This window comes from Sturnira hondurensis, unplaced genomic scaffold (genome assembly GCF_014824575.4).
Source record: "Sturnira hondurensis isolate 20B ecotype Veracruz unplaced genomic scaffold, ASM1482457v3 Scaffold0019006, whole genome shotgun sequence".
Classification (NCBI taxonomy): Eukaryota; Metazoa; Chordata; class Mammalia; order Chiroptera; family Phyllostomidae; genus Sturnira; species Sturnira hondurensis.
This window is the reverse complement of record NW_028091637.1, coordinates 12,566,037-12,593,608: the sequence shown is the minus strand read 5'-3', so window position 1 is coordinate 12,593,608 and position 27,572 is coordinate 12,566,037. Positions and strand designations below refer to the sequence as shown.

Below are 27,572 nucleotides of genomic sequence, written 5' to 3'. Positions count from 1 at the left end.
AGAATCTCTGATCTGTGTGTGTGTGTGTGTGTGTGTGTGTGTGTGTGTAATCATCCGTGGCAATCCATGCTGTGAGGAACTCCTGCCTTTTCCTCTGGGAGCTGGACGGCCAGATCACCAAGGCACACTGGGTATCTTGCATTTGGAGGGTCACTTGACGTTGGCAAAAACTTTTGGGCCTCATGATGCGGAAAGTGTATGTTTCCTCCTTTCCAGCATTGGCTCAGATTACAAAGTCCCTATTCCAGTTATCTATTTCAGTATTTCAAAACTCACTCTAAAACTTAGTGACTTACAAAACCTAACCATATTTATCTTTTCTTTTTCTTTTTTATTTTAATTGTTGTTCAAGTATAGTTTTCTGTCTTTTACTCCCATCCCATCCCACCCACCCACCCAGCTCTCCCCACCTCCCTCCCATTTCCATTCCCCCTAGTTTTTGTCCATGTGTCTTTTATACTTGTTTCTGTAAACCCTAGCCATATTTATCTTGCTCATCAACCTGTAGCCTGGGCAAGGCTCAGCAGGGCTGACTGCTCCTCCATGATGTTAACTGCAGAAATGTGTGGTCTGTCCACTGGGCCACTCCTGCACGGTGGCCTCAGAGGAGACAAATTTCCATGGTGGCTCAGGACTCCCAGGGTGAGTGTTCCATGAAATTAAGGCAGAAACTGCAATGACTTTTTGACCTAGCCTCAGATGTCATGCAGGGTCACTTCTGCTATATCCTATTGGTCACATAAGCCAGCCCCAATTCTATGTGGCAGTGGGCTCCACAAAGACAAGGATATCCAGGGACAGAGGTCATGAGGGGCCACTTGGGAAGCTGGCTGTCACAACCTTCTATTCAGCTTCCAAAGACAAACTGATTTTTTTTCATGCAAATTCAGTTGGCATAGGCTATGACACTGCCTTACCAAAGCGTTTCAATGGATATTCCACTGGAAAAAAGAGATCAGGACGCATGTTTTCTATGCTCCTTCTAGCTACTATGTGAGTTTCATTAAATGGAATATTGAATTTGAGGCACAGAGCATTGGTACTCCAGCATTCCATCTTAAAGGATGGCAGCCATATTACCCACCCTGGCTCCCAAAGAATCCATCTGTCTCTGTACACTCAGTTCTGCATGTTGCATTGGAGAGGGAGGACCTTCTGGAGGCTGGCTTTAAAATGAGAATAAGGCATCCAACGACTGTGAAACCATCAGCCTTCCGATTTCAGCTCCCATCTTCACGCTGAGCAGTAACCAAAGAAATAAATGGAGATGAATGACGCTTTGGTTTCCCAATGATGCTGATATGCACAGGATGCATCCACTGAAGTCTTTTAAAAACCAATTGTTCTAATGGTTTTATTGCTCTGCAACAAAATAAATCAAACTGACATTGATTCCAAGGTCACTGTGAATTGAAGTTTAACCACATTAAAGAGGAACAGGATGCAAGTTTGAAGGAGGAGAAAGGCATCACAGTATATTGCATTCTTGTAAACATTAGTACAAGTACAGAGTAACAAGACTCCTCTAGTTGATGCTAAATAGGCTCCACATTTCTCTGCTCTCTGAGGCTGAATCATTAAGGATTCTTTTTCCATTTTACATCTACTAGGGTATAACATACTGCCCTAAAAAAGAGTGGGTTCCAATTTGGCTAATTTTCTCCTAAGATGCTCTTGGGTCTTTTCCACGTTTCTGGCCCTTTGTAAGGTGTACTCAGCCTCCAAGAGAGAGCCTTGCCAAATGGCATGATGGGAAAATGTTCCCCTAACACAGAAGATATAAGATGAAAGTGAAGCTCCTCTTGGAGGCTTTTTGCCACATTCTCTTCCCCAGCTCCATCTCTTTGGGGAAAGGACTTCATTACTGAAAGGGCTGTATAATCTTCAATAAATAAGGGTCCTTTGCCCTACCTTGTCCCCACTTTGCCCTTTGTATCTATGCCTCCTGTCCTGCTCTGTCACCTGTCAGTCACTAAAGCAGCTGAGGGGACTGCATGTCAGCCATCTTTGGGCAGATCAGGTCTTTGAAGTCAGCGCCACATCAGCTGAGCTCTCACATGTAATGCACACCCCTAGGGCTTACTCGGAGGACAGAAGACACAGCATAATCACAAAGTGTGGTAAAGTGAGGGGGCAGCCCGAGGAGGCCCGGAATGCTGGGGGCTGGGAAGTAGGACTTCCCGATGCTCTGCAGAGGGACTGCCTGGGGTCTCATGTGATGATGCTCATGGTTGGTACTGAGGACAGAGGTCTGGAACCAGAATCACACTTGGCTACATGGATCTGAACCTTGCACCGGGGCCACACCGCAGACTGGAGTACGTTCCAGTGGGTTAACTCAGACCACAGGGACGGGCAGGGGGTTGAGTCCTGAGGAACAGCTGTGGTGGCTGCTCTGCTCCTGTCACCAGGTAGCGTCCTCAGCTCTGCCAGTGACTCTCTCAGCCTCATCCCCATCTCGAGCAGCTTGGATTTGCTGTGTGATAACCCCCCTGTCTTGTGACTGTCACTCCAGTCTCAGATCCTTGAGTCTCAGATCCTTGAGTCTTGTCTCACTGTGTTCTGGGTGGCCGGGTCAGTGCGACAGCTCCGTGGGTGGACACAGTGTGAGATGAGGCATCACCGCAGGACTTGCCTGCTGCAAAAGGAGGAGGGCCCCGCACTCAGACATTTTCTAGGACATCCAGGGGCACTAGGCCTCTCTTCTTTCCACTGAGGACTCTGATAAAGCCGTCTTGTTCTTCTTCCGAAGTCAGGCAGATCTGAATGCCAAGGAAATAAAAAAAAAAAAAAAACAAGTGTCAGCAAGAAAGAAGCTAGAATCTGTAGTTTGAATTGCTGCTGATTGAGATCAGCGGGGCATCGAATCAGAAAACGGAGAGCAGTGTCAGGGTGGGAAGTGGTGGCTCTGTGAGAAAAAGCTGGGTCAAAAAGTAGGCAGATAGCTGGGTTTAGAACTAGGTCCTGGCACTGAGTGTTTTCTGAGCTTCACCTTGATGACTGAGGATCAAGAACAGCTTGAGAACCTACCACTTTAGGAAGCCATGGCAGCGCTGGAAAGAATTCTTTTCTTTTAGTGGTGGGATGGAAGGAGCAGCTCGGAAGATTAATTGTAAGTAGAAGAGGGTGGGAGCTGAGGAAGAACCACAGGAAATTTTTCGGGTTGGAGGGTCAGGGATAGGGTGACCAACTGGTTTAGGTTTGCCTCGGACTTTCTTGATTTTAGCACTGGAAGTTCCAAGTCCTAGAAAATTCCTCAGTTGCAGACAACCTGGCTGGTTTATTATCCTGTCAAGTATTTAACTCATCAGGCCAAGTCAGAAACACCTCAGTTGTCTAAGGGCCCTTGAGTTCCTGCCTTCGGCATTCATTCTCTCATTCATTCATTCATTCATTCATTCACTCATTCATTCAACACATTTTTATTTGGTGTCTACTATGCACGAGATACCATTCCAGAAGCTGGGAAACGAGTGAGAATAGACAGGTTCCTGCTCTCATGTTGCTTGAGCAGAACTGGGAAGAAAGACATTTCATGGAGTAATCTCATGCATGTTGAGGGCAAGGGCCTCACCTGTTTCAACCACTGACCATCCAGTGAACAACACTTCGTAAACTGACTGGCAATGTGGACACTTAATATTTTAAATAATTCATATTTTTGGATGATTTAATGAGTAAAGAAAAAGGTTCCAAAGTGAAAATACATGGCAATCGGATCTAGCCTCACAGGTAACTTTATGGCACTTTGGGACGACTAACTAGAACAATGTAACTAGAGATGGAGGTGGTAAGCAGTGAGAAGAAAGGCTTCCAGGGACAAGAATGTGGGGACAGGCAAGCCCCGCTGAGTCCCTTGGCTGACCTTCTGACCTATCTCATTGATAGGAAGTGTGTCATAAGCCAACTACTAAAATATCACCAGGCAGGAGGATAGGAGCCATTCTATCAATTCAGTTAGCATTTACCTGAGTCAGAGAGGATACAGCTGGACAAGAGAACAAAAATCAGGGCTCTGCAGTATGGGAAAGTAGCAAAAATGTATGTTGGCGTCAATCAAGGGTTGGGTGTTTAAGGATTTTAAGTGGAGGAAGGGGAGGGTCAGATTTATTTAAAGCAGTTATTTTTCCCTCTTCTTCTTTCTTCTCTTCTCTCTCTTTGGTTACCTGCTGTCATACTGCCCTCTCTCCTTATTCCTTTTCTTCCTTATTTTCTATCTCCCTTCCTCTCTCAAGACCACCAAAAGACCTCCAAAGGCTGAACCAGCTTCCTTACCACTGCTGACTAACACTGACCCATCCACCCAACTTGCTGACAGTAGTGTGAACCTGACTTTGGCACATCATGTGTGTAGCAGGGGTGAGATGGGCATTAGTACCAAGGTGGGTGCAGCATAACCAGAGCAGAGCTGCGCTACAGGTTCCGCACACCCTCTCCAACCAGCCCAGTGCTTACCCGACTCTCAAGCCCAGTGACAGCCAGCCTCTTCGCATCACTCAGAGACTTTGCATTCTTAACATGACACACACACAAGTTATGGTTTTCTATCTTAAAAGAGTTACCCTGTGCCTTCCCAATCTCATGCCCAAAGTCTGGACTCTGCTGGGTTGCAAGTTCAGCTTGGTAGTTAAAGTTGAAAATAGCACTCAACCTTTGGTCTCTTAGTCTATCATATTATTGTTTTTATTATAATTGTTACTACTATTACTTTATCACCACTCACCCATGTTTCAGCTCTAGTTTCTGTATTTGTAGCTCTACCATCCTCCTGCTCTCACTCCCCTAGTTTTTATGGACTAGAAGATCCAGTCCATGGGAGTGGGATCTGTCTCTATTTAATATCAGCTTGTTGGCCCACACCATGGCCCTCTGCCTCTTCTCCTACGTTGCCCCAAATTCTGTTGCCTGATGGTCAAATGCTCCTATTGGCTCAGTCCCATTTAGTCCTACCTGACTAAAGTTCCAATAACCCACTTCCGGGAGCACCCATACTAATATCATCTAAGTTGTCCCCTGCATGACCTCTATACTCATTAATATTTAAATGTGCTGCCACTGATATTAGATGAGCAATCATTTTATTTAAAAAGTTTTTTATTTTTTGTCTAGCACCCTTGGACATGAATGGAGAAGAACTGTCATAACACTAAATGGCAAGGCTATTGGCTGCTTTAGAAGCTGAATGGAATTTCTATAAGACCTTTGGTCCTGAACTCAGTTGATGACTGAAGCAAATTGTGCTGCTGTGTCAAGGATAAATCTACCAGCTTAAAAGAGATCTTCTCCTCCACGGTCTTTCCCAGCCTCAGAGATGCAGCAGCTGCCCAGAGCTGAAAACAGGGTGGCCATTTCTCTGTTACCATGGGCTTTGCCTTCTCATATAGCTAAAATATGCTTTTTCCTTCCCACATGACCCACCTCCCAATTGACGCCTTTCTTTCTGCATTTGTTAGAACCTGTGGTCTTCCTAGAAAAGGAACGGACAGGAGGTAGGGAAAATGAGAGGTAGCACAAGTGTCTCCTGGGACTCGAGGTCCCAACTAGTAAGATACAGATTCTAGTGGTTGGGAATGGGGACACAAGGACTATGGGGGCTGACAAAAAGCAGGAAGTAGTTTTTCATGTACTCCAAAAGTTTAGGATGTTAGGGGTTGGGGAAAGCCATGGCAAAAGAAACAAACCCTAACTCAACCCGGCAGACCGACATCAGATAAATGCCTTAGTTACCAGAAGTTAGTACGACTCATGCATCGTTACCTGCTCCTCCAACCCAGTAGCCCTGAAAACACCCTGAGCTGGACACACACTGATCCACTCACCTTTTCAGCTGGGAAACCTCAATTGTTTTTGTTCTTCCAACATTCTAAACTCCCAGAGCACATGATAAACTACTTCTGAGGTTGACTTAACTTGAGTTCTGTAACTTGAGATGTGTATTAGTTTGCTAGTGTTGTTGTAACAAATGACCACAAATGCAGTGGCTTTAAACAACACAAGTGATAACATCAGTTTTGTAGGTCTGATGTGTGGCCATCATGGCTAGTTTTCTCTGCTCTGGGTTTCACAAGGCCAAAATCAAGAAGTCAACGGGGCTCCATCCTTTTCTTTTCTTTCTGTTTCTCTGGGTGTGCATGCAATTCCAGGCTCATTTAGGTTGTGGCCAAATTCAGTTCCTTGTGGTTGTAGGACTGAGGGGCCTGTTTCTTTGCTGGCAGTCAGCCAGGGGCCATTCTCTGCTTTCCTTCCTCCTGCATTCCCTGCCTTGTGGCTCCTTCCCACATCTTTAAATCCCTCAAGGGCGGGTTGAGTCTTTCTCACACTCAATCTCCGATTTCATGTATCTTCTGCCCTCTTCTCTGAGTCTCTCTGACTCCAGCCAGATACAGTCACTGCTGTTAAGTGATTGAATTTGGCCAACCAAGACAATCTAAGATGTCTCCCATCATGGGGTTCATGATAGCAATCTATCTCGGGTACCCTTTGCATTGGTTTCCTAAGGCTGCTCTAAAAATCACCACAAATTTGGTGGCTTGAGAAAACAGAAATCCATTTTCTTGCAGTTCTGGAGATCAGAAGTCCTAAAATCAAGCTGTTGATGGGGCTGCATTTCTTCTGGAGGCTGTAAGAAAGAATCTGTTTCCTTGCCTTCCACTTTTAGAGGCTCATATTCCTTGACTCCTGGTCCCTCCCTCCATCTTCAAGGGCGGCAGCATAACCTCATCAAATTTCTCTCTCTGACCTCCGTTCCCATCACCACACCTACTTATCTGACTCTGACTCTTATAAGGATTCCTGTGATTACACTGGACTCATCTGGATAATCCAGGATAATTTCCCACCTGAAGGTGCTAAATTAATCACATCTGCAAAGTCCTTCTTGCCAAGTTAAGGTAACATTCAAAGTTTTTGGTATTAAGACACAAGGCTGTTATTCTGCCTACCACAAGATAAAGGGGTCAAGGTTGGTACTAAAAATCATTAAGAAACATTGCAGAAAATGTGCACATACGTCTGAAAGAATATATTCTCTCATTCAATACTTTCAGATATGTTGAACGTAGTAGGTTGAAGGAAGACTTGGCCTTTCTGTCTTAAGCAGAGGGTCTCTTCAGGGTAAGAGTGATGTAACGAGATGTAAAGAGAACATGCTGCTGAGGGGAGGGGGCTAACTGAGAAGAAAACACTGCAAGGAAATGATCACTAAATTAAAATCCATACGAGGAGCAATGAAGGACTGAATTGAAACTTCAGAAAATTAAAGCGGAGTGGGTATCTCAAAATGTTCTCTTAGGAAGAAGTGGAGAGCAATAAAGTGGAGAGCAATAAAGAGATTAACACTCTGAGGAAAATAAGATAAAATGGAGAGGGTTCAATCAGAGAATTACCAAGTTTCTGAAGGGACAATCATTAAGATTAAAAGCCAAAGGTAACTGGGAGAATGCTGGCCACAGGTGGTAGACTAGTTGTAAATATTATTCAAAGATAGAAAGCCAATTCGATAGTGTAAGGACATAGGCAAAGTACTCAAATATAAAAAAGTGCTCAAATATATAAAAGCAATATAATGCCTAATACATACATGATAAGATTTCAACATCTCTAACCATCTTGGCCATGCAGATTAACATGAAATATTATGCATCTACCCAGTGACATAATAGACAACATGATGGTCTGAATGTTCTCATAGACAGTTGATGTGGGAATAAATAGGCCTGATCTGTTTAGAGGCAATTTTGTCATATATATCAAGAATTACAAAAATCTTTTACCTGTTTTCCTAGCAAATTCTAAAGGATAGCCTAAGGAAGCAATCTGAGTTATGGAAAAAAGCTTTCGGTTGAAAAACAGTCATTGCAGTTATCAATAACAGGGAAACAAATAAAACCTCTGAATAGCCAACAATAGGGGAATACTTAAATACATTCTTGTTCTTGTAGATGAGGGCTTGGCAAACTTTTTCTGTAAAAGACGAAATAGTAAATATTTTAGGTTTTCACATCATAGTGTCTCTGTGGCAATAACACAACTCAGCCATAGTAGTGTGAAAACAGCCACAGACTATATGTATGTGTGAGTCTGTGTTCTATGTTCTTATAAACTTCGTTCTAATAATTGTTTAAAAATCAGGCCAGATTTGAGCCATAGGTCATAGTGTGTCAACCTCTGGTTTATATGACATATTTGTTATACAGTTGTTAAAAACTGTGTTTTCATAAACATGTAGTGACTATGTTAAAAAATTGGGAAAGTAAATAGAATATGATATCAAAATATGAATTGGAATAAATGTTTGGTAGGAAATGTACCAAAGTGTTTATATTAATAACAGTTTGGTGGTTGAATAACCTGTGATCTTTTTCTTTCTTATCCCTTTTTTAGGGATGTTTTTCCAAATTTTGTTTACAATAAATGCAGGTTAGTTTTATAATCCAGAATATTTTTTTCTTTAACACTTGATAGAATACAAAGAATCAGTGAAAACAGTTCTATAGGGATGACTGAACTATGGAATGAATATGGAAACAATACTTTCATGGTGTTTAAAGTTGATTTAATAAGGATATTAAAAAATTTTCAGAGATAAAGGAAACATACTCATGTCAATGAAGACTCTAGTTGTGTTCACAACAAAAGGGTAACTTAATTCTATTTGGAAACAAGGGCTCTCTGAAAAAATAATATAATAACCGCAGAGGCAGAAATGTGATTTAATTAGAGATACATTGAATTTATTTTCAGAATCAGATTTCTTCTTTTTCCCTGCTAATGACCATTTGTCTCTTTATATTTTTAGGCTTACAAATATGCTGGCTATTTTCTGATGCTTAGTAGGTAATTTTAGATGGCATTGGCCACCACAAATGAACTCCCCATTCAGGCTTCACTCTGAATATGATGGTGGAGAGGGAAATAACCTCCTGTCATGGCAGACACTGTGCCGGGCTGCACACGGGACATACCATTTAGCCCTCACCTCCGAGTCAGGAGGGAGCAGCTACTATGCCCATTTTACAGATGAGAATGCTGATATTCCCAGGTGACTCTGCTAAAATCACACAGGATATGGACCCATTTCTGTGACGCTGGAACCCATGTTCTTGTTACCCATGTTCTCAGTTAACAAGCATGTTTTGAAATTTTATGCCTAAAATATTTCAGGATACTGAAGCGGAGACAAATTAAATTTTTTTTCTTAGTAACAGATTGTAAAAATGTAAATCTTCTTTCCAGTGGCTGACATTGACATTGGTTGCTGCGTTGACAAAAATGGAACACAGAAAATTGGTGTAGTGGTAAAGAGACCTCAGCAGCTTCTGTTGACCAATATGTAACTGCAAATAAAAGTGCCTTCAGTTCTCCCAGAACAACCAGAAGACTCAAAAGGAGGCTGTGACAATGAAGGTCCTTCTCAACCCTTCACACTGGTCACAACTCCTGGGGAGACTGCAAAAGAGACTGATTGTCTGCCTTTTACCCCGAAAGGCTCTGCTTCATCAGGTCTAGAGTGGAGTCAGGAATCTGCATATTCTGTAAGCTCCCAGGTGATTCTGATTCATGTGGTCCAAAGACCACACAGTTAAGGAACCCCAGGCTGGACAAATGTTGGGAGTTATGTCACCTTCCTAAACAATGACAGGCAGATCTATGAGTTCCAGGTTCAGGCTGAAATCCTATGTTGTGCCTTAAACACGTCTGAGGGAAGAAACATGACTATGGGTTCAGCCATGAGAGGGGAGAATGCAGGTGTGAGCCCACTCCCAGGAAATATTCTCAGGCCAGGGGTGCGGGTGGGGGGATATGACCAAGGAATTTGTCCAAGTCATTGAGCAGATGTTCTGCTTCTGGAAATGGACCAATTTGAGCAAATTTTAGTTTGTCTTCTGGTTTTACCAGTTTGAATATGAATAACATGAAAACAATGTTTAATCTCAAATGGGGAAGCATAAGATTACTCTGAGAAAAAAAATCAAACATGCTGGCAAAATGGTTTTATAATACTTTGCCAACCAAGAAGAACATCCTTCCTGGATCTATTTCATTCAAAGCACTTTCCAAATTTTTGGAACAGGAAGGATGCCACTGGGTAAGCTTGAAGAAGTTTGAAGGGTTGGCATAGAATCCAGTGGGGGAATGTGCTTGTTTGGTGGGTGGGGTGTGTGTGGCATGAAGGTTCCAGGCTGATGAGGATGAGTCCATTACCCGGAATTGAGAATGACTCAGTAGGGTGTTTGAATGAGCAATAATTTGTTTTCAAAGAGTCTTTGTGACATTTGCCGTCCCGGAGAAGGAATCTAAGTGAATAGTGCCTCACTGTTCAGTTTGTTCCACGTTGTCCAGGGTGCGTGGCTCGGTGGAAAGCATAGTCTTGGAACTTGGAGACTAGGTTTAAGTTCCAGCCTGGCCACTTATCAGGTTTTTGTGCCCTTGAGCAAGACAGGTGACCTCTCGGAGCCTTTATTTCTTCATTTATAAAATATAAATAGTGAATAATTACTCTGTAAAATTTACAGGACATGTGTGAAACCTCAAATAAAATGTAGGTACATTTAAGCTTTACAAATGCTATATATGTATGGCATTTAAAAATAGTGACTAATAATAGTGACGATACTTAGAACAATGGTTATTGTGACTATGTCTAGGAGAGCGGTAATCTGTCCTTGACTTCTCTGTGAAGCAGAGACCGGAGATAAAAGGCTTTCTTTCCCTCATGAAACAGACCCCAAGATAGGTGATCATAATCCAAAAAGGAACAGACAGGGGAGTTGTCCATATATTTTATGGAAGGCAGAGTGGTTAATGCCCTCGGCCAAGGTGGGAGAGACGGTGGGGTTGCCCCGGGGGCTGTTGTTAAAGGGGAGTCTGTCAGATGCCACTGCTCTTACAGGCAGGTGATGCCTTCTGCTACTTCTAGGCAGCAAATGGTGAAGTGATGTGTTGGGCAGACACTAGCTTCAGGGAGAATGAGAAACTTAGGGGAGGAGATGAAGAAGCAGGAGATTTTAAGCAAGGTGCATTTCATGCTGGCACATTGATGGCTTTTGATCTCTCTGAACATATATTATGTTCACAAGGGGCCAGGTAAAAGAGAGGTTGTGTAATTTACCAAATGCAGTCTGTCCCAAAGTGGGCCTATCTTACAGGCAGTTTTTATAAGTGGGAAGAATGCCAATTTTAAGTAAAAGCATACAGCCCTGTGACCCAATTTCCTAAGGACCTTAGAAATATTAATAACCAAAAATCACTTGATGGAGGTACTTGCATTTGTGCAAATGATGGTGACTGCAATTAGACGCAGTAGTGTTGGGACGCGATGGTGTGTTGTGTGAGTTTGGGTTTGAGTGTGCACGTGTGTGGGAATGTGCAAGGCTGAGGCCCAGGAAAATCACAGTGACCCTGTGTATTTTATAGTAATAGATCCAAATGATAAGATTGAGTATTTTTAACTTGGAATTTTTAAAAATTTTAGTTTAAAGAAATTTACACCATGATCCCTGGCTGGTGTGGCTCAGTGAATTGAGTGCCGGCCTGAGAACTGAGACATCACCAGTTTGATTCCCAATCAGACGGGTTGCAGATCAGGTCTACAGGTGGGGGTGAGGGAGAGGCAACAGATCCATGTTTCTCTCCTTCTCACTCCCATCCCTTCTCTCTAAAAGTAAATAAATAATATTTAAAAGTAATTTGGACCATGAAACTTAATTTAGACGGAAAGAGAAAAGCCCTTAAACAAACTTTCCTATTTTTCTCTTTTCCCTTATCGCTGTATAATTTTTCACTACCAGTCTATCATTAATACTTAACTTATCCCTTCACTGTTTATAAAACTGTCATTTAAGGTGGCAACATAATATTTGAAGATTTTTATCCTTTCAAGTCTGTCCTCACTTCTGCAAAGGGAGGAGATCGGATCGGAAATGTCCCAGGGTTGATCATCATCGGTTAAGGCTTCCCCCCCCTCAGGCTCCTCCTGGGAGGTCATCAGGCCACCTTATCTCCTGGGCCAGTTCTATCACATGTCTTCCTGACCCACTGTTCTCCTACAGGCCACCTGGAGCTGTAGGATCCCGAGATTCAGACAGGCCTGGGTGGCCGCGTGCTGGGGCAGAGGTGAGGAGGACCTTCAGCCCCGAGGCCCCATCTGGTTCACTCTGTTTCCAGTAACAGAAATGCAGCACCAGGCCCCATTTTCTCCTCTCCCTTTGTGTTCACCTTGGGTGAGTGGGATCTGGGGCTGGATTCCAAGGAGACTTTATTCGGAGAGAAAATAGATTTCTAAGGTCTGATTTCTAAAAGGATCCCCAGATACATGAAGGGCCAAGTGGAGGTCTGAGAATCCTATTTTAGCCTATAGTGAGGATCCAGGACATGCCATGAAGGGAGCCGTAGTCAAAAAAAAAAAAAAAAAAAAGCGGGAGGAAAAGCTGTCTCTGCTGGACGAAGAGCTAAGCTGTGCGTGTGTGTCTCAATTCTTTGTCAACATTCCAGGAGTGAGGTGGGGGAGCATGAAGCAAGGAGGATGAAGACAAGTAGGTACAGGGGATTCGTGCCTCACGTCTCAGGAAATCAGTATCACCACAGTGAACGCCACATTTAATATGGTGCTGGAGCAAGATGGCTCCAGACACCTCTGGATTAGATGCAGGGAGATATCCAGGGCCTGGGTCTGGGGTAGTCCCTGGTTGTGGAGTGTCGTGGTTTCCAGCGAGCAGGCAGAAGCTTGAAATCTGAACAGGGAGATGGAAGAGGGGCCTTTGTGGCTGAAAGCAAATGCAATGAGCTGTAGAACATCAGCAGCAGGAAACAATGAAATATTCCCAGGAGACCAAGAAAAATGAACCACACATTAGTGAAGACCAGCAGGGAGCCCCAAGTGGAACATCGATCCACATCTGACTCTGGTGACCCTCAGAGGAAAGCGTGGGGACCAGGTGTTCTCACCTTGCTGCTATGACATCATGGACACTTCCTCCTGTGGACAGACACCACCAAGTGAGCTCCTGAACATTTTGCTTTTGCAGGTTGAGATCCTACTACACTAATATTATCAGTATCTTTTCTCAAAGTGAGTCCTTGGAATGTGACCCCACTCATTCAGATTTATAGATATTGCTATGTTTGTTAAAATGATTGTTACTTTGTTTAGGTGATACTTAATACTTGAATGCTTTGCTCACCTGATTCTCTTTCAGTGTTATCTGCCCCTGTTCTTTACACCCGATGAAGGTTCTAACACATCTAAAAATCTTCTCATTTTGTTGTACTCTCTGAACAAAGTTGGCTGGAAAAAAGCCAATCCTGTCTTGAATTTTCCCCTGAAAGGAAAACAAGGACACATACCCATAATTCATTGTAATTATAGCATTCATTATAATTATAGTAATCAGATGATTGTTTTTAGAGAAAGAGAAAGACTTACTTTCCACCAGTCTTCATTGGAATCTTCTAGAAGAGTAATCATGTCTCCTGGTCTAAAATGGAGAGTGAACGAGTTGAGTGAGGAAGCGGAGGGGGATAAAGCAACAAAAACAACTGACACTTAGAAGTACAAAGTAACAGTTATTCATTCATACAACGAACCCTAAAATAAATAGAAAGAAAATAAACATGATTTTTACCAGTTCTACCCACCCATGAAATAGTTTTGTTAAATACTGAGAGCAAGTGCAATATCTGTGCTATATTAAAAAATAATCCTTAGGTTTATTTTTATACAGGGTCTGGCACAAATAATGCTCCCTTTTTGTTATAAAATCTTTTATTCAAAAATCATAAGCATGTCATTCTGTAACATAACAATATCACACTGAAGCACACCATGTGTCATTTTAGGGGAAATGTTCAAATTCAAACATAAATTATCACACCTATATTATTACCCTACTGACCACACCCAAGCACACATTAGTTCTGCAGGACCCTGGACATAGATCACCATATTTACATTATTAACAAACTCCAAAATTTGGACGTAGGTAAGTTTCAAGGGCAGGTTACCCTTCATATTCTGCCCCACAATCCTCCTCTCATGGCCCAGAGGGGGCCACTGTCAGTGGTTTCCCGTGTTTCCTCCATACACTTATGTTTACATGCAGATATGTTTATGTATTTTGATTTTTCTTTAGTTTCCTACTGCATTTAAAATTAGTCAGTATCTTTAACATTATCTGCATTTTCTCAGCACCTTCTTAAAACCTATTATCCTTTTTTGCTTAGCTCTACTCTCCTGGCCTCTTAACGTTGGTATAATTTGGGAGTTTGTTCTAGACTTGTGTGTGTGTGTTACATCATTCATGAGGAATTACTTGAGTTTAACTGAAGACTTACATATTTTGATGTGTTGGTGATCTACCACGTCTTGTTTGATTTTTACATCTGCATGTGTGTGTGAGTGTGTGGACGTGTGTTTTAATACCTTTTCCACATGGTCATTTCTGCCTCATTTTATTGGGCAACACAAGTCATGAAGTCAGTACAGACTCAAGGGATGGGGTAGTAGGCACCACCTCTGTGGTAAGAAGGAACGTTCATGAGTACAGGTTGGGGTGAAGAATTTGGGCCATTAACACAGTCGAACCACCAGACACACCTCATGCCCTTCAGTGAATTTTCTGTGAGTTCAGTGTCTCTCTGTGCTGCTACAGCTAAAGATTTTTTCCTGAGCATTCTTTGGTCTCTGGTCATCTTGTTCTCCACTCAATTCTATTTCCTAGGCTGCCAGGAAACTCCCAAGATTTGGGGGCCTCTCAAGGCATCATTTCTCATTTTCTAGTATGGTTGTGGATGTATTCTTTAAAAAGTATATATTTTCTGACATTTTAAGGGATTGTAGAAGGAGGGGAAGTAGATTTGTGTGCTCATTGTGCTCTTCTGATTCTCCGCTGCAGTCATTTTCAATTCTCAGTTAATACCTATCTTCATAGGGGATGCCAAGTATATCAGGCTTGTCACACCTGAAACATTAAACACAACTGGCATTTTGGTATTCCAGCAGTCACAGTCTCATGCTGATGCCACAAAGGAAAGCAAGGTGGCCGAAAATGACTCTTTTCCCAGGTGAGGGATTTAATTAAGCAGCAAGGATGAAAGTTGGCGTAGAAAAATCTTTCTAGCTCTAGCCGATTTTATTTAACCGAATAACCTGAGAAACCATGTGTTAATATCAACTACAAAGACTTTGCTGATGGCTTGGGAGAAATTTTACATAGAATGTAAAACTGGAGATGGAGGGAGGCACCTTGTGCTAAGGATGCCAGAAGATGCTGCCTAAACCAACCTCTATTTCTCTAGTCTGCATGGGGACTCACTCTTGGCTGCGCCCGGAGGTGAACTCTCCCAGCAGCGTGCATGACCCCTGTTAACTAAGCCACACATTAGAATAACGCACTCCCTGGAGTACAAGCTATGCTTTTATGGGAAATACCAGACATACTCCTGATGTTGTGATGGGGATTCTGTCTTTTCCTAAAAATAGAGCACCGGCAGAATCAGAAGCATGGCTTGGTGGGCGAGGACATCCTTATTGTGAGGACAATAATCATGTCCTCACCTGAGGACATGCTTATTGATGTTAGAGAGAGGAGAAGGGAGGGAGAAAGAGATGGAGAGAAACATCGATGTGAGAGAGAAACACTGATTGGTTGCCTCCCATATGCACCCTGACCAAGGGCAGAACCCGCAACCTATGTATGTGCTCTGACTGGGGAGTGAGCCTGCAGTCTTTTGGTTGTTGGATGATGCTCAACCAGCTAAGCCACACCAGCCAGGGCTATTCTTTTTTTTTTTTTTTTAATTCATCCACTCAGTTAAAAAATATTCTAGAATGCTGACTCTGAAAGAGCCAGTTTAGTAGACCCTGGTTATACTCTGGAGAATAAAGTCCCTCTGAAGCTAATATTCTAATGAGAAGATAGATAATAAGCAAATAGTAAAACACTTCCTAGACATATAAATAATAAATATATAATGTGTATATATAATTGGAAATTATCTTAAGGGCAATGAAGGAAATAAAGAGGATGCTGTCGTAAAGAATGAGAGCAGACTCCTGATATTAGTCTGTGCTCCAGCCAAACAGTGGAGAAGGCCAATGCCTCTTTTTGCCTAGAGCAAGGGGGGATCTTGCTCTAGGGCAGCCCTTGAACCAAAGATGCAGCTCTCTAACATCGGGGTCAGCTGTGGGAATTGTGCTGCCCCTCTACTCCTGCCTGGCACCCCCACCTGTCTCAGCAGGCTTCCTGCTGAGCCTGCATCAGAATCCCTTTCAACACTAGGCTCCAGGTGGTGGACCTGAGTAGGCATGCAAATAAAACCACTCTGTGCAGTATAGTGTTTTTAGTTTTCATTTTTCATGTGTCTTGACTCAGTTTTGAAACTCTGGGTAGAGACTAGAGAGTTTCCTTTAAGGAGCTGATTAAGTCAACACTCCAACCACCTATCTTTGGGCTCTCAAACTCCAGCCACTGTGCACTGCCTCCAGCCTTAATTGCCCAGGGATGTTGGGGGTGGGGTGGGGCAGACACCAGACCAGTAGGGGCAACTCTTATGCCTTGGAGCCTGTGAAATTATTCAAATTAGCCAATTCACAGGGAGCCTGGTAAACCTAGCTGACCCCAGCAGCTGGCCATAGCTAAGCTGCCCCAACAGCTCCATCCTGCTGTTTACCTGAAATCTTAGATGCAGGCCTGTGTGGCCCTGGTGGCAGCCCTGTACTCCCAGCTGGGAGTTCTCTTCTCAAACCAGGTCTCAACTTAGTTCTCTTCTCCTTCCTGTGGTGTCGGGGTTCTCTGTCCTGCCATCAAAGGACTGAAACCAAACACTCTGCCCACCTGCTCTACATAAGGAGAACCTTGCTGTTGTTCCCAGGAGAGTGGAAGTCTAATGTCTAAAATTCTCCCTGCCCTGGTTAGTCCTAGGAGGGACACTGGCCAGCACATGACTCTCTGCCCCAAATTGTTTCATGCTTTTGTGGTGGACCAGGTCCTGTTCCATGGAACAATTCTCCCTTATTTCAGGTTATCATACTCCGAGCATGTTCGAGGAAAATCCAGCTCAGGTCTAACAACCATTCTCTTTCTTTCAGGCGACTTGATGTTCCTGGTCTATTCTTATGCATAGATTTTAACTCTGTCTTTATTTCCAAATTCTTGTGGACAAACTTGTCAGGCCCCCAAATGCTTACTGAGGTTACTTTTGCTTAATTTAATCAGAACATCCTACATTTAGGTGCAAATTCTGCTTGTACCATACATAAGCTAGAGGTGTGTGTGTGTATTTGTGTGTGTGTATGGCATGATACAAAGGATAACACAATTCATAAACAATGAAAGCATCAGTGTACTACTCCATGCAGATAGATCAGAGCACCATAGCTGGCCTCTTATTTCTGTTTGCTCAGGAAAATTTTTCTGGGCTCAGAGGAAGAGTTTGGTTTGGTTATATCATGATTTACGGGAAGCTTTAAAATGATGAGGTAATGGGGAACTGTCAACAAGGGCAGGAATGAGAAAACAAAACCTAACCATAGCATTATGGTTTAATGGTGAAAAGGACAGAGTTTCTTTGTGAGTGTATCTGTGTGTTCATGTGTATTTGCCTGTGAGCTCGATGATTGCCTATCCGGGTTCATTCTCGCAGTCCTCACTGAGCCTGGCCAACTGGAAGGAAGTCTTCTGCGTGGTGTTATGGAGACCCTGAAATCTTCTACGGGTAGGAGTTCCTGGAGGGTGGAGTGTAAGTTCTCCCACAACCCTCCTGCGCAGCCTCTCTCTATCCCTCACGTGGAGCACAGATTCCTAAGAGTGGAGACCCTGACACCCCTGTGTTGAGGGCACTGCTTCTGAGAGCCACCATCTCCACTGTCTGGGACAACCTAAGCCTTTACATCAGCCCTCCTTTGGAAGCATGTGGACAAGGCAGGCTGCTCTGGACCTTCTCTGCTTTTATAACGTTTTGGATATACTGAATATTTTGGATACAAAGGACATTTATCTTTCTTTATCCTGCCATCTCTGCCTATTGAGCTGGAGGAAATGATATGACATGTATTTCTTGAATGCTTATGACAAGTTAGGTTTTGGGTGTGCCCTGAGTGCACAGAGATGGAAAGATCTTTCTTAGCATCAGTGTTTTCTGTTTTAGTCGGTCAGGTGAAGATAATAATAGTACCCATCTCATCAATATTTTTGAGGACTAAGATAACACTTGTAAAGCACATTTGGACAAGCCCACAGTAGGTGGTGGCGATTATTGTTATTAAGATATAGCCATTGTTCTTAAGATGTTTGTGATCTTAAAGGGGAAAGACCTGGAAACTGGTATTTATAGTCTGGTATTTACTGGTATTTATAGACATTCTATAGTGTTTCTATAGAATGAGAAACATGCCAGGGGGCACAGACAAATGGGAAATTGACCCTGTGTAAAACTCCCAACATACATGCCTTTTTAAGACTCAGCTACCTCCATTATAGTCAAATAGTTACATACTATGCACCACAAACAGATAAGGACTATTTTTATTTTGCAAAGTTGCCATGTGTATATTAAATAAGAATGTATAAGTGGAAGTTTTTAACGCTGTGACTGATATACAGTAAGGATTTACACATTCTAATTTCCTCGTAATTTTTCACTTGGAAATGAGGAGATCTAACGATAATTTCTTTTTAATGGAGCGTTCTCTTAGGTTTTTGGCAGAGGTCGTTGGTTAATAAAATAGCTTTGAACTCTTGGTTTTAGCGGCTTCAGACACTAATATTTGGCTCTAATTCAGAGCTTTGGAAAAGTTTTTCCTCCCCTTACATTCTCTATACCTCTTGCCCCTCCACGTCAGGTAGTGACCACACAGGTATGGCAAGTCTGGGGGCTGGCGTTAGTATTTCTGCCACCCAGGGGCTGATTGCAATAAAGAGGCTGGAGATTTTGAGGACAGCCAAGTTGCAGAGGGGACAACAATGTTCACTGTGTGAAGTGGAAATGACATGTGGTGTTTTCACACGAGAAAGAAGGTTCAGAGAGACTTCACCACTAACGGACAGGTTTGAATCCATTACTAACAGCGCTAGATCAAGCTGCCTCTTGTACCACCCACGCCTTGTGAGAACGCATCAGAACCACCCATTTTTTCTCTGCAAGTACTTTGAGATATCTTTAATATTTCTCACCCTTTCCCATTCATTATGCAAAAAGAATTCCAAATGAAGCTTACAGCAACCATAGTCACTCAGCCAAAACAGATGTCCAGGAAAATCAGCCTAAGGGGAACAGAGAAAAGGAGACTGCCAAACTGCTCCATTAATCTTAGATCTATCTCTTATTTTTTCCCTGAGACCCATTTCTCGATTTCCATAATCCTCGTCCAGAGCCTTTTACAATCTGAGAACGCAGGTAGGTAACAAGGAACTCTGGAATGGTGCAATTTGATTCTGTCTTAAGCCCGGTATCCAGAAGACTGCCTGCGTGTTCCCAAGTTCAGAGACCAGCTCAGAGAAAAGGCATTTGGCTAAGAGGCTGGTTGGATGGGATTGGGCGAGTGTTCCTGAACTGTCATGGATCACGCTCTCCAGAACCTAATTGAAAGAGGCATTTGAGTGAGACAGAGGCTGCTAAACACATTAGTGACATTTGGGAAGATCTGGGTTTCTTGACACAGAGCAGCATCCAAACATAATATGCATCAGAGACTTGCCTCAAATAGCCTTAATTGCATTTTGATGTCCTGGTGACTGTGAAGATTATTTTTAAATCAAATTGGTGCATTAGAATTACATTTAGTTTTAATTAACTTGATGCATTTGCCAAGCAGTAATGTACTTAGAGAATGGAAATGAGATACCAAGGGAGTCTTATTGTCTTATTCTGTCTCAAGGGCTCTCATTACATTATGGCAGGTGTATAAAGCATTACAGAGTGAAGGACATCAGCACAGAGTTACAGGCCAAAACTCCAATGAAGTCCAGTGTACTAAGCCTCAGGACTGAGAATCAGGAAAACTGCCTCCTGGGTTGGAGTCTGCGCCTGGCCCACTGTGTATTATCTGATATGTCACAGTGGTTCTCAAATCAGGAAGATAATCAGAATCTGGGGAAACATCCAACATACATATTTCCAAATGGGATTTGACTTGCTAAGCTTTGGTGGAGCCCAGGAATCTTTAGTTTAATTTTCTCCAGGAGATTCTTTGGCTTGTTAACAAGTGTGACCCATCCTAGCCACAGCTTTCTCCTCTGTAAAATACAACTTGCTCGGGTAGCCCAGCAGATTTGCTGAAAGAACACAAAAGGATGTCAGGGAAAATTGTGAAAGACTTTGAAACGGGCAAAAAAGGCCTACCGATCTGGGTATCTGTCTAGCCCACCCTCCCAGGATATCCCCCTCTCAATGTCTTTGAGCTATTATTTTTCATATCCACAAGTTGTAGAGAACTGATAAGAACACAAATGATTCTTGTCCATAGAAATGCAAGTAAATCATGTCTGATGGAATACGATCAATGACTACCTTGTGAATACTGACCCGTTTTGCATGCCTTTGTGAATTCACATCAACACCCCTGATTGCCTACATATGTGTGCTGCTTGAATTCTCCTTTGAACCAGATCTGGCACATTGCTGGTTCTCTCATTAATTACCGAGTCTAATAAAAATTTTAACACGATGTGTTCATTTTATATTTGTATGGGAGTCATGATTTTATCTTAATTAAAATAAAATTATCCCTGAAGAAGAGTGACTTTTCATGAACACATTCTACAGCTCATAAGTGTCCTGGTCTTATACACGAGCGTCACAATCCTAATAGACTCATAAGAAGCAATGGGAATGGTTCTAACATGGGGTAAATTAATACACTGTCTGACTCTGCTGGTTTCAATGTAATTGTCAACCTTATCAGAGAGGATAACTACCACAATCAATGTAGGATGGAAAGCTTGGGGTGAGAGAAAGACAAGTGGACTCAGAGTCTGTCTCCCTGGTTTGTAGCCCGATATCTACTTTCTATCTGTGCGTTCTGGGTTCTGGTAAAACCCAGGTAGAACTCCCACCTTTTCCCCAAGATGTGAGGGACCATAAACAGCTAACTGTCCATTCACTGTGCTTTACTGAATTTTAAGGCAGTCTTTTCAGAATGAAGACTGGAATGAATGTAATTATCTAAACATGCCCCTGCTCCTGCAATGATTAGGCACCACCTCTTTTTGTAATGCTTTTGTTTGCTTTTCCCACCCACCCCTTCCATTTGGGACCTCTTAATGTAATCCTCTTGTCTTGCTATTTGACCTGTTCTTCTCTGGTCCTTTCCTCACTGTAGAGGAAAGGACTAGACTGCTTCCTCACTGTAGACTGCTCACTAACAAGCTGCACAAGTCCCATGTCCCCTTTCCTGAAGCCCTGGTGTGGCTATAATGCCACCTTCTTGCAAAGCCTTCCTTGACTTGCCAAGGCTGCTGGGATGTTGCCCCCTTGAGGTACCGTGGCAGCATCCTGGGCTGCCACCCCACCACAAGACCTCACGCTGAAGTGTACCGTCTTGTCTACACTTTGACCCTCTGCCTCCACACCCCCGGCCCTGTCTACATGAGCTTTTTGAGGACTCAGCCTGCGAATGGTTAGGTAGCCGGTGTACATTCACTATGCGATGGACAGATGAAACAAATCCTGGGAACAGTCATGCAGGAGTTAAAATCAGTTTTAACTCAACCAAATGGTGCTCCAAAAGAGATCAGAATGAAATGAGAGGTTCTTAACAAACACTAGCTAACGAGACAAAGAGTTGGCTGGTTTCATTCAGACTCACCCATGGAAGAATCTGAGGCTTCCTGTTTCTAGGGTCTAGTTTATCAAGAATCTAAATCCTCATTTGGGGTTACAAAATAGGATAGGTATTTCTTTGAAGCCCCCCAAATTTAGGTGACATACACTGGAGTGGCAATTAATTTGTGTCTTTCTTAGAATTTAATACCATTGACAAAGCAGTTCCTGCTTTCACTCTCTTGGCTCATAAACTACCCCCCCCCTTTATGAAACATGGCCATTATCATATAAATCTTTTTCAGGAGAACTAATAAAAATGAAAATGAGTTAGATGTGGGAAGCCAAAATGTATTCTTTGGAATAGGCATGATATGGTGCATCTGAACCGTTACGTCTTTCATTTACTCTGGATCTTTTATTTCAGAGTTCTTAAGATGTTTAGGGGTTTGTGTTTACTCGGAATTATTCACCTCTGCCGGTTACTTATGTGATAATATCAACCTGTCAAAGCCAAAATAGTAATTCTTGTTGAATTTGAAAAGATGCGTTGGTGTGAATAATAAGCAATGGCTCTGTGACTTTGTTGGCAGACCTCTGAATCCAAAAGCCGTGAGGATAACGGGGCTGGCCCCATTGCCCATAGGGAGGGCAAGATTTACTTTCTTTGCAAAGCTTACTATCAACAACTGAACCTAAAAACCAAAAACAAACCAAGCAAACAACTAGAACAGGAACAGAATCACAGACATGGAGATCACAGGGAGGGCTATCAGCAGGGAGGGAGAGGAGGGAGAAGGTACAGGGAATAAGAAGCATAATGGGTAGGTACAGAATAGACAGGGGGAGGTTAAGAATAGTATAGGAAATGGAGAAGCCAAAGAATTTCTATGTATGACCCATGGACATATAAAACAGGGAGGGAATGCTGGTGGGAAGGGCGATGCAGGGCAGAGGGGGATAAAGGGGAGAAAAAATGGGACAACTGTAATAGCATAATCAATAAGATATACTTAAAAATAAAAAAAAAGGAAAAGCTAAGCTTGTATTATCAAGCTCATGCTAATGATACATGTGTATGAGTGTGTGTGAATGAATGTATACTTGGGTTTGCATGGGTGTGTGAATGTGTGCCCATGAATATGTGTGACTGTGTTTGTGCAGATCTGACTGTGTATATGTGGGAATGTGTGTGCACATTGTGCATATGTAAGTATATAACACACACATGCTCACCCACTTAGCCAAGTGGATGATTTGATACATGGCTGGTGGGACTACAGGAAGCAATAGATCAATACTGACTATAATGGTGTTCTCCCGTTTTTATTTCAAGTAGCATTTTAAGGAATTTCGTTCATGAATTAAGCTGGCAGCTCATAAAATGTAATTTTCTGAGCTCTTTAAAAAAACTTGATAATAAGGGTTATTGATGGAAATTGTTAAGAGCCTTCATTACAGAAGGTTATCTGCGTGAGCTCATTCCACGCAGAGGAACTTGGGTGGCTCTATAATATTCTGAGACCACAAATCATCAGCAATGAACTAGAGATCTCACATGTGAGGGCATCGCATCTCTCATGTCAGTGGTGAAATGCCATACGTGTGGCATGTTTTTCAGCAACGAGAAAACCTACTCAGAATATGAGGGGTAGGATATCACAGCCTCCTTGTCACTAGAGCAATTAGACAAAGTCTCATTAGATGTGCTCAATGGCCAGAGACAGTCATTGACTGTGGGTTTTTTTTGGTACTATATATCCTTAGGGCTGTGTTAATAATGAGCTTGTTTAGAAGACTAGGAAAGATGCAAATTATGAACAGAAGATATCTAAAATATATGATGCACCTTGCTTTGTATTTGGAATGAAATCCCAGCTTTTATTTTAAATAGCTTGTTAAATATTCAGTTGCCCTAGGGAGGGGAGAACTGAGGCCCCAGAGAACAGTGTGCTCATGTTGATGCAGCTAATGAGGATCTGAGCTGGATGGTAGATGAGGTCTAAGTGACTCCCAGGTATTTCTTTTTGCTGCCCTCTCACCTATTCTCTCCAACTCCCTGCCCATGGTGGTGGGAAGGTAGAGCATCATCAGTGTATGTGAGCTCTGGGGATTTCAGAAGATAACGGTAGATGAATTTAGGGAGGAAGTGTATGCTGCGGACACTGTAGCAAAGCAGATTGTGTGAACCCTGTCTTTAGACAGCATTTAGAGACTAGTGATGGGACCACAGTGCTTCCAAGAGGAGTACTCATTGCCCTAAGAATAAGGGGACAGCACCTGGCTTCTTTTCCCTGTGAATGCTCAGTAAAGGGCTTCTTCCAAATGGTCTTTAATCCTTTGCTCCTTGTGAATATGACCGTGGGCTCCTTTTGGCTTTGCATTCTATAGTTTCTCCTTGACAAATACTCATCGTGGGGTCAAAGCCCATCTCCTCTAAGAAATAGGTTCTGGAGAGCCCCTCTGGGCTTGGTTGGCTTCCCCCTTTATATTTTCTATTAGATTACCATGCACTTCACGTGCTCACTCATTATAGATGCCAGGTACAACAGTAGCTCATTTAATTTCCATAGTGCTCATTCATGGATTCATCAAATATTTACTAGCATCTACTATATTTTAAGGACTGTACTATGCTACCGGGATAGAAAAGGCCACGATTACAGATTTCTTCTCGTTGAGTTTATAAGGGCAAGAGAGGTTAACCAAGTAGTACTAGAAACATTTAAATCCAAGTCGAGACAAGTGCTTCAGAGGGAAGAAGTATGGTGTCATGAAAATATATAAAAGAGGGAGCTCACCCAGGTGGGGGGTGTCAGGAAAAGCTGAACCAAGAAAGCACAATCTGAACTGAGATCTAGTGGGTGCACGATTATCAACTAGAATAGTGTATATGTGTGCACATATGTGTGTGTGTGTGGTGTGATGGTGGCGGCGGGTGGATAGGAGTGGGGAGAGGGGCGGAGCAGACTACAGGAAGGCCAATCCCTTGGCAGGTGGTTGCATGGACCTTCTAGGGAAGGGAAAAGGCCATGTGGATGGAGCAGGGAGGTGAGGGGAACACAAAGCAGAGATGTCACCAGGGATGAGACTGTACAGGTTCTGGACATCCTTGTAAATGTTCTGGGTTTTACACAAGGGAAATAGGAGGACACTGGATAGTTTTAAGCAAAGATTCATGTGTTGCGAGCAGACCTGAGGCAGGCATCTGTAGTTACACAGCTAGTGAGTGGCTTCCCAGGGACTTAACCCATGTCAAGTAAATGCCCAGACATTTCATTCTTAAATATTCAGGAAATCCATGTTGAGATACTCATTCTCTTTCTCTAATGTCTTAAGTCTGAAAAGAAAGCATCTACTTTTATAGTAGGAATAGAACTGATTAGAGCGAACACTATTAAGTTACCACTCTGTACATGATATTGTCATCTTATTCAATCACAGCCATCCTATAAGGGAAGCTTTGTGTCCCCATTTTCAAGATGAGAAAACAGAAGTTCAGAAAGTTAGGTAAACCCTGGTTGGTGTAGCTCAGTGGATTGAGCACGGGCCTGCAAACTAAAGGATCGTAGTTTAATTCCCAGTCGGGGCACATGCCTGGGTTGCAGGCCAGTTCCCAGCAGGGGATGCATGAGAGGCAACCACACATTGATATTTCTCTCCCTCTCTCCTTCCGTTCCCCTCTAAAGATAAATAAATAAAATATTAAAAAAAAGAAAGTTAGGTAAAATGATCTATTGTAAGAGTAGCTGGGATTTGAACCCATTCTCTCTGACTCCAAATTTAGACATCCTCCAGCCAAAGCACAGCACTGTCCCCTTTGGGTACTCTCTTCCCAAACTGGATGGGAAGGTAGGCGTGGGAGGTAAGCCTAGAAACCCAGAGACTAGGTAGGGCCTACTACACCAATCCAGGAGAGAGGTGAAGGTGGGAATGGAGATAGTAAGTAGACTTTAGGCAAAGAGAACCAGTAGAATCTGAATATTAAATACATTTTGGGCACAAGGTAAAGGGAAGTCTCCGGTGGCTGGCTGGAAGTCGGGGCAGATGGTGACACCATTCACCCTAAGGGGCAGGTGTGTGGGAGGGAGGGTGGAGCTGCTGTATGCTATCCATTCCTAGGATAGGCGGGCTTAGATGTGCCACTGGAAGTCAGTAGGGAGATCTGGACCGTTTGCTGGATGTTGGCAGAAAAAAGATTTCCTTATTCTTGTGCAGATGTGTAATAAATGTCCGCTGAAGTGAAGATTCATCTGCTCTGATCTACGACTGTTGGCTTTATTGGGCCTTCTTTGCCTCCCAGCTCACCCTCCTAACATTCCCCAGACTCTCACCTCTTTTGTTTTCTTGCCTGAGGACATTACCCAGCATGCTCCCCTCCATCAGAACACAGGTGGATATGAGTGGTCTTTTGTTCAAAGGGATTTTCCACCCTACTTTCTGGTTTAAGGAGAAAACAATCATTCACCAAGCCCCAGTTCATTCATGGAATTATACCAACTCCCCAGGCATTGCCTTACACATTCTAAATCAAGCAGCTGGCTTTTCAAATGTGAACCTAGAATCTCTTGGCAAAAGAAAAAAAAATTTAAGTATGATGTATCACTCCAATCTTGCAGCCTGTGTAATGTAGACATTTCACTCCGGGGAATGAACTGTATGCCTCGAAGCAGACCGTAAACGCTGGATTTGTGAGCAGACCATTTGAGTTTTAATGGCCTGCGGCTGCCTATTATAAGCACCAAACGTTATGGCCACCACTGGGCAGCTAGACATCATTCCTCAGTAACATTGTATAGTTAGCAGGAATTTTTTTTATCTGATGATTTCAGATAATTTTCTAATATGAAACGGTAAAACCCACATAATAGGAAGTTGGTAAATTTAAAATTTTAGATACGCCAATGACAATCTCAAGAACAAAATACACTGTACTTATTGAAAAGTACACACGTGTCATCCTGTCTTCATCAGCAAAAAGGTCAGTGTGGGCTGTTGGCTAAGAGCAGGCGCCACCCCAGTGATGGATCCTAGGCAGGCTCTAACCTTCAGGGCTTGGTCTGCCTCTGACAGAACGGGGCTCCACTTGACAGATGCCACCTCCTTCTCCTGCACCAATGCCAGACTGAGTAGTGTTTACAACTCTAGCCAGGGACTTCAGCATGGCCCCTCTTACTCAGTGATGGAGAAAACTCCGATGTACGAGAGCCTACAGGTCCACAGAAGTCGAAGGAGCCGGGATCCAGGCCCTGCACTCTGCTCTGCAAAGGCCCGAGAATCGCTTGGAAGCAGACCACAGGAATACCGAAACGAAGCTGGCCTCGGGTGTGAGCCAGGAGGTGTTACCAGGCACAGTAGGATACACACACCTGCTGTGGAGTTGCACTGAATGCCGCACTCTAAGGGCCAGCAGATGTTGACCCACTGGCACATGGAGCCAGCCAGCAGGGTGTAACTGGAGTCTTTTGGGCAGCTCTCCCCCTTTAAGGGGATTTGGGGAAAGTGGAAAAGAAGAGGCAGATGTCACTGAGGTGGGAAGCTGTATTCAGGCAAGTGCCAGAGGGACTCTGGGAAATGGTACGAGTCTGAGGATGTAGAGAAGCTTGCACAGCCTTCGGGTGGGGAGACAGGCCCCTCTGGGAGCCATAGGAAGAGGGTGACTGGTGGCTCCACCTTGGCATTCACACAGGAGGAGTCCACCCCAAAATGGGGACCGGTTCATTGATGCTCTGACATTCCAGTAGTTTTCAGTGTTAATTTTTCCCTCCATTCTTTCAGACTTGGAAAGAGCCAATCTCCAAGGGCCCACTTGACTA

At 43.2% G+C, this 27,572-nt stretch overlaps 1 protein-coding gene across 1 annotated transcript in view; it reads right to left on the bottom strand.

Moving 5' to 3' along the window:
- Positions 1–1,322: 1,322 nt before the first annotated feature.
- STAC (SH3 and cysteine rich domain) overlaps positions 1,323–27,572 on the bottom strand; it is a 119,151-nt gene continuing 92,901 nt past the window's right edge. The window contains exons 9-11 of the mRNA XM_037070769.1: positions 13,424–13,475; positions 13,182–13,319; positions 1,323–2,762 (exon numbers count right to left, since the gene is read on the bottom strand). Coding sequence (XP_036926664.1) covers positions 2,664–2,762; positions 13,182–13,319; positions 13,424–13,475 — 289 coding nt within the window. The 3' untranslated portion in view covers positions 1,323–2,663. The remainder of the gene's footprint in view (positions 2,763–13,181; positions 13,320–13,423; positions 13,476–27,572) is intronic.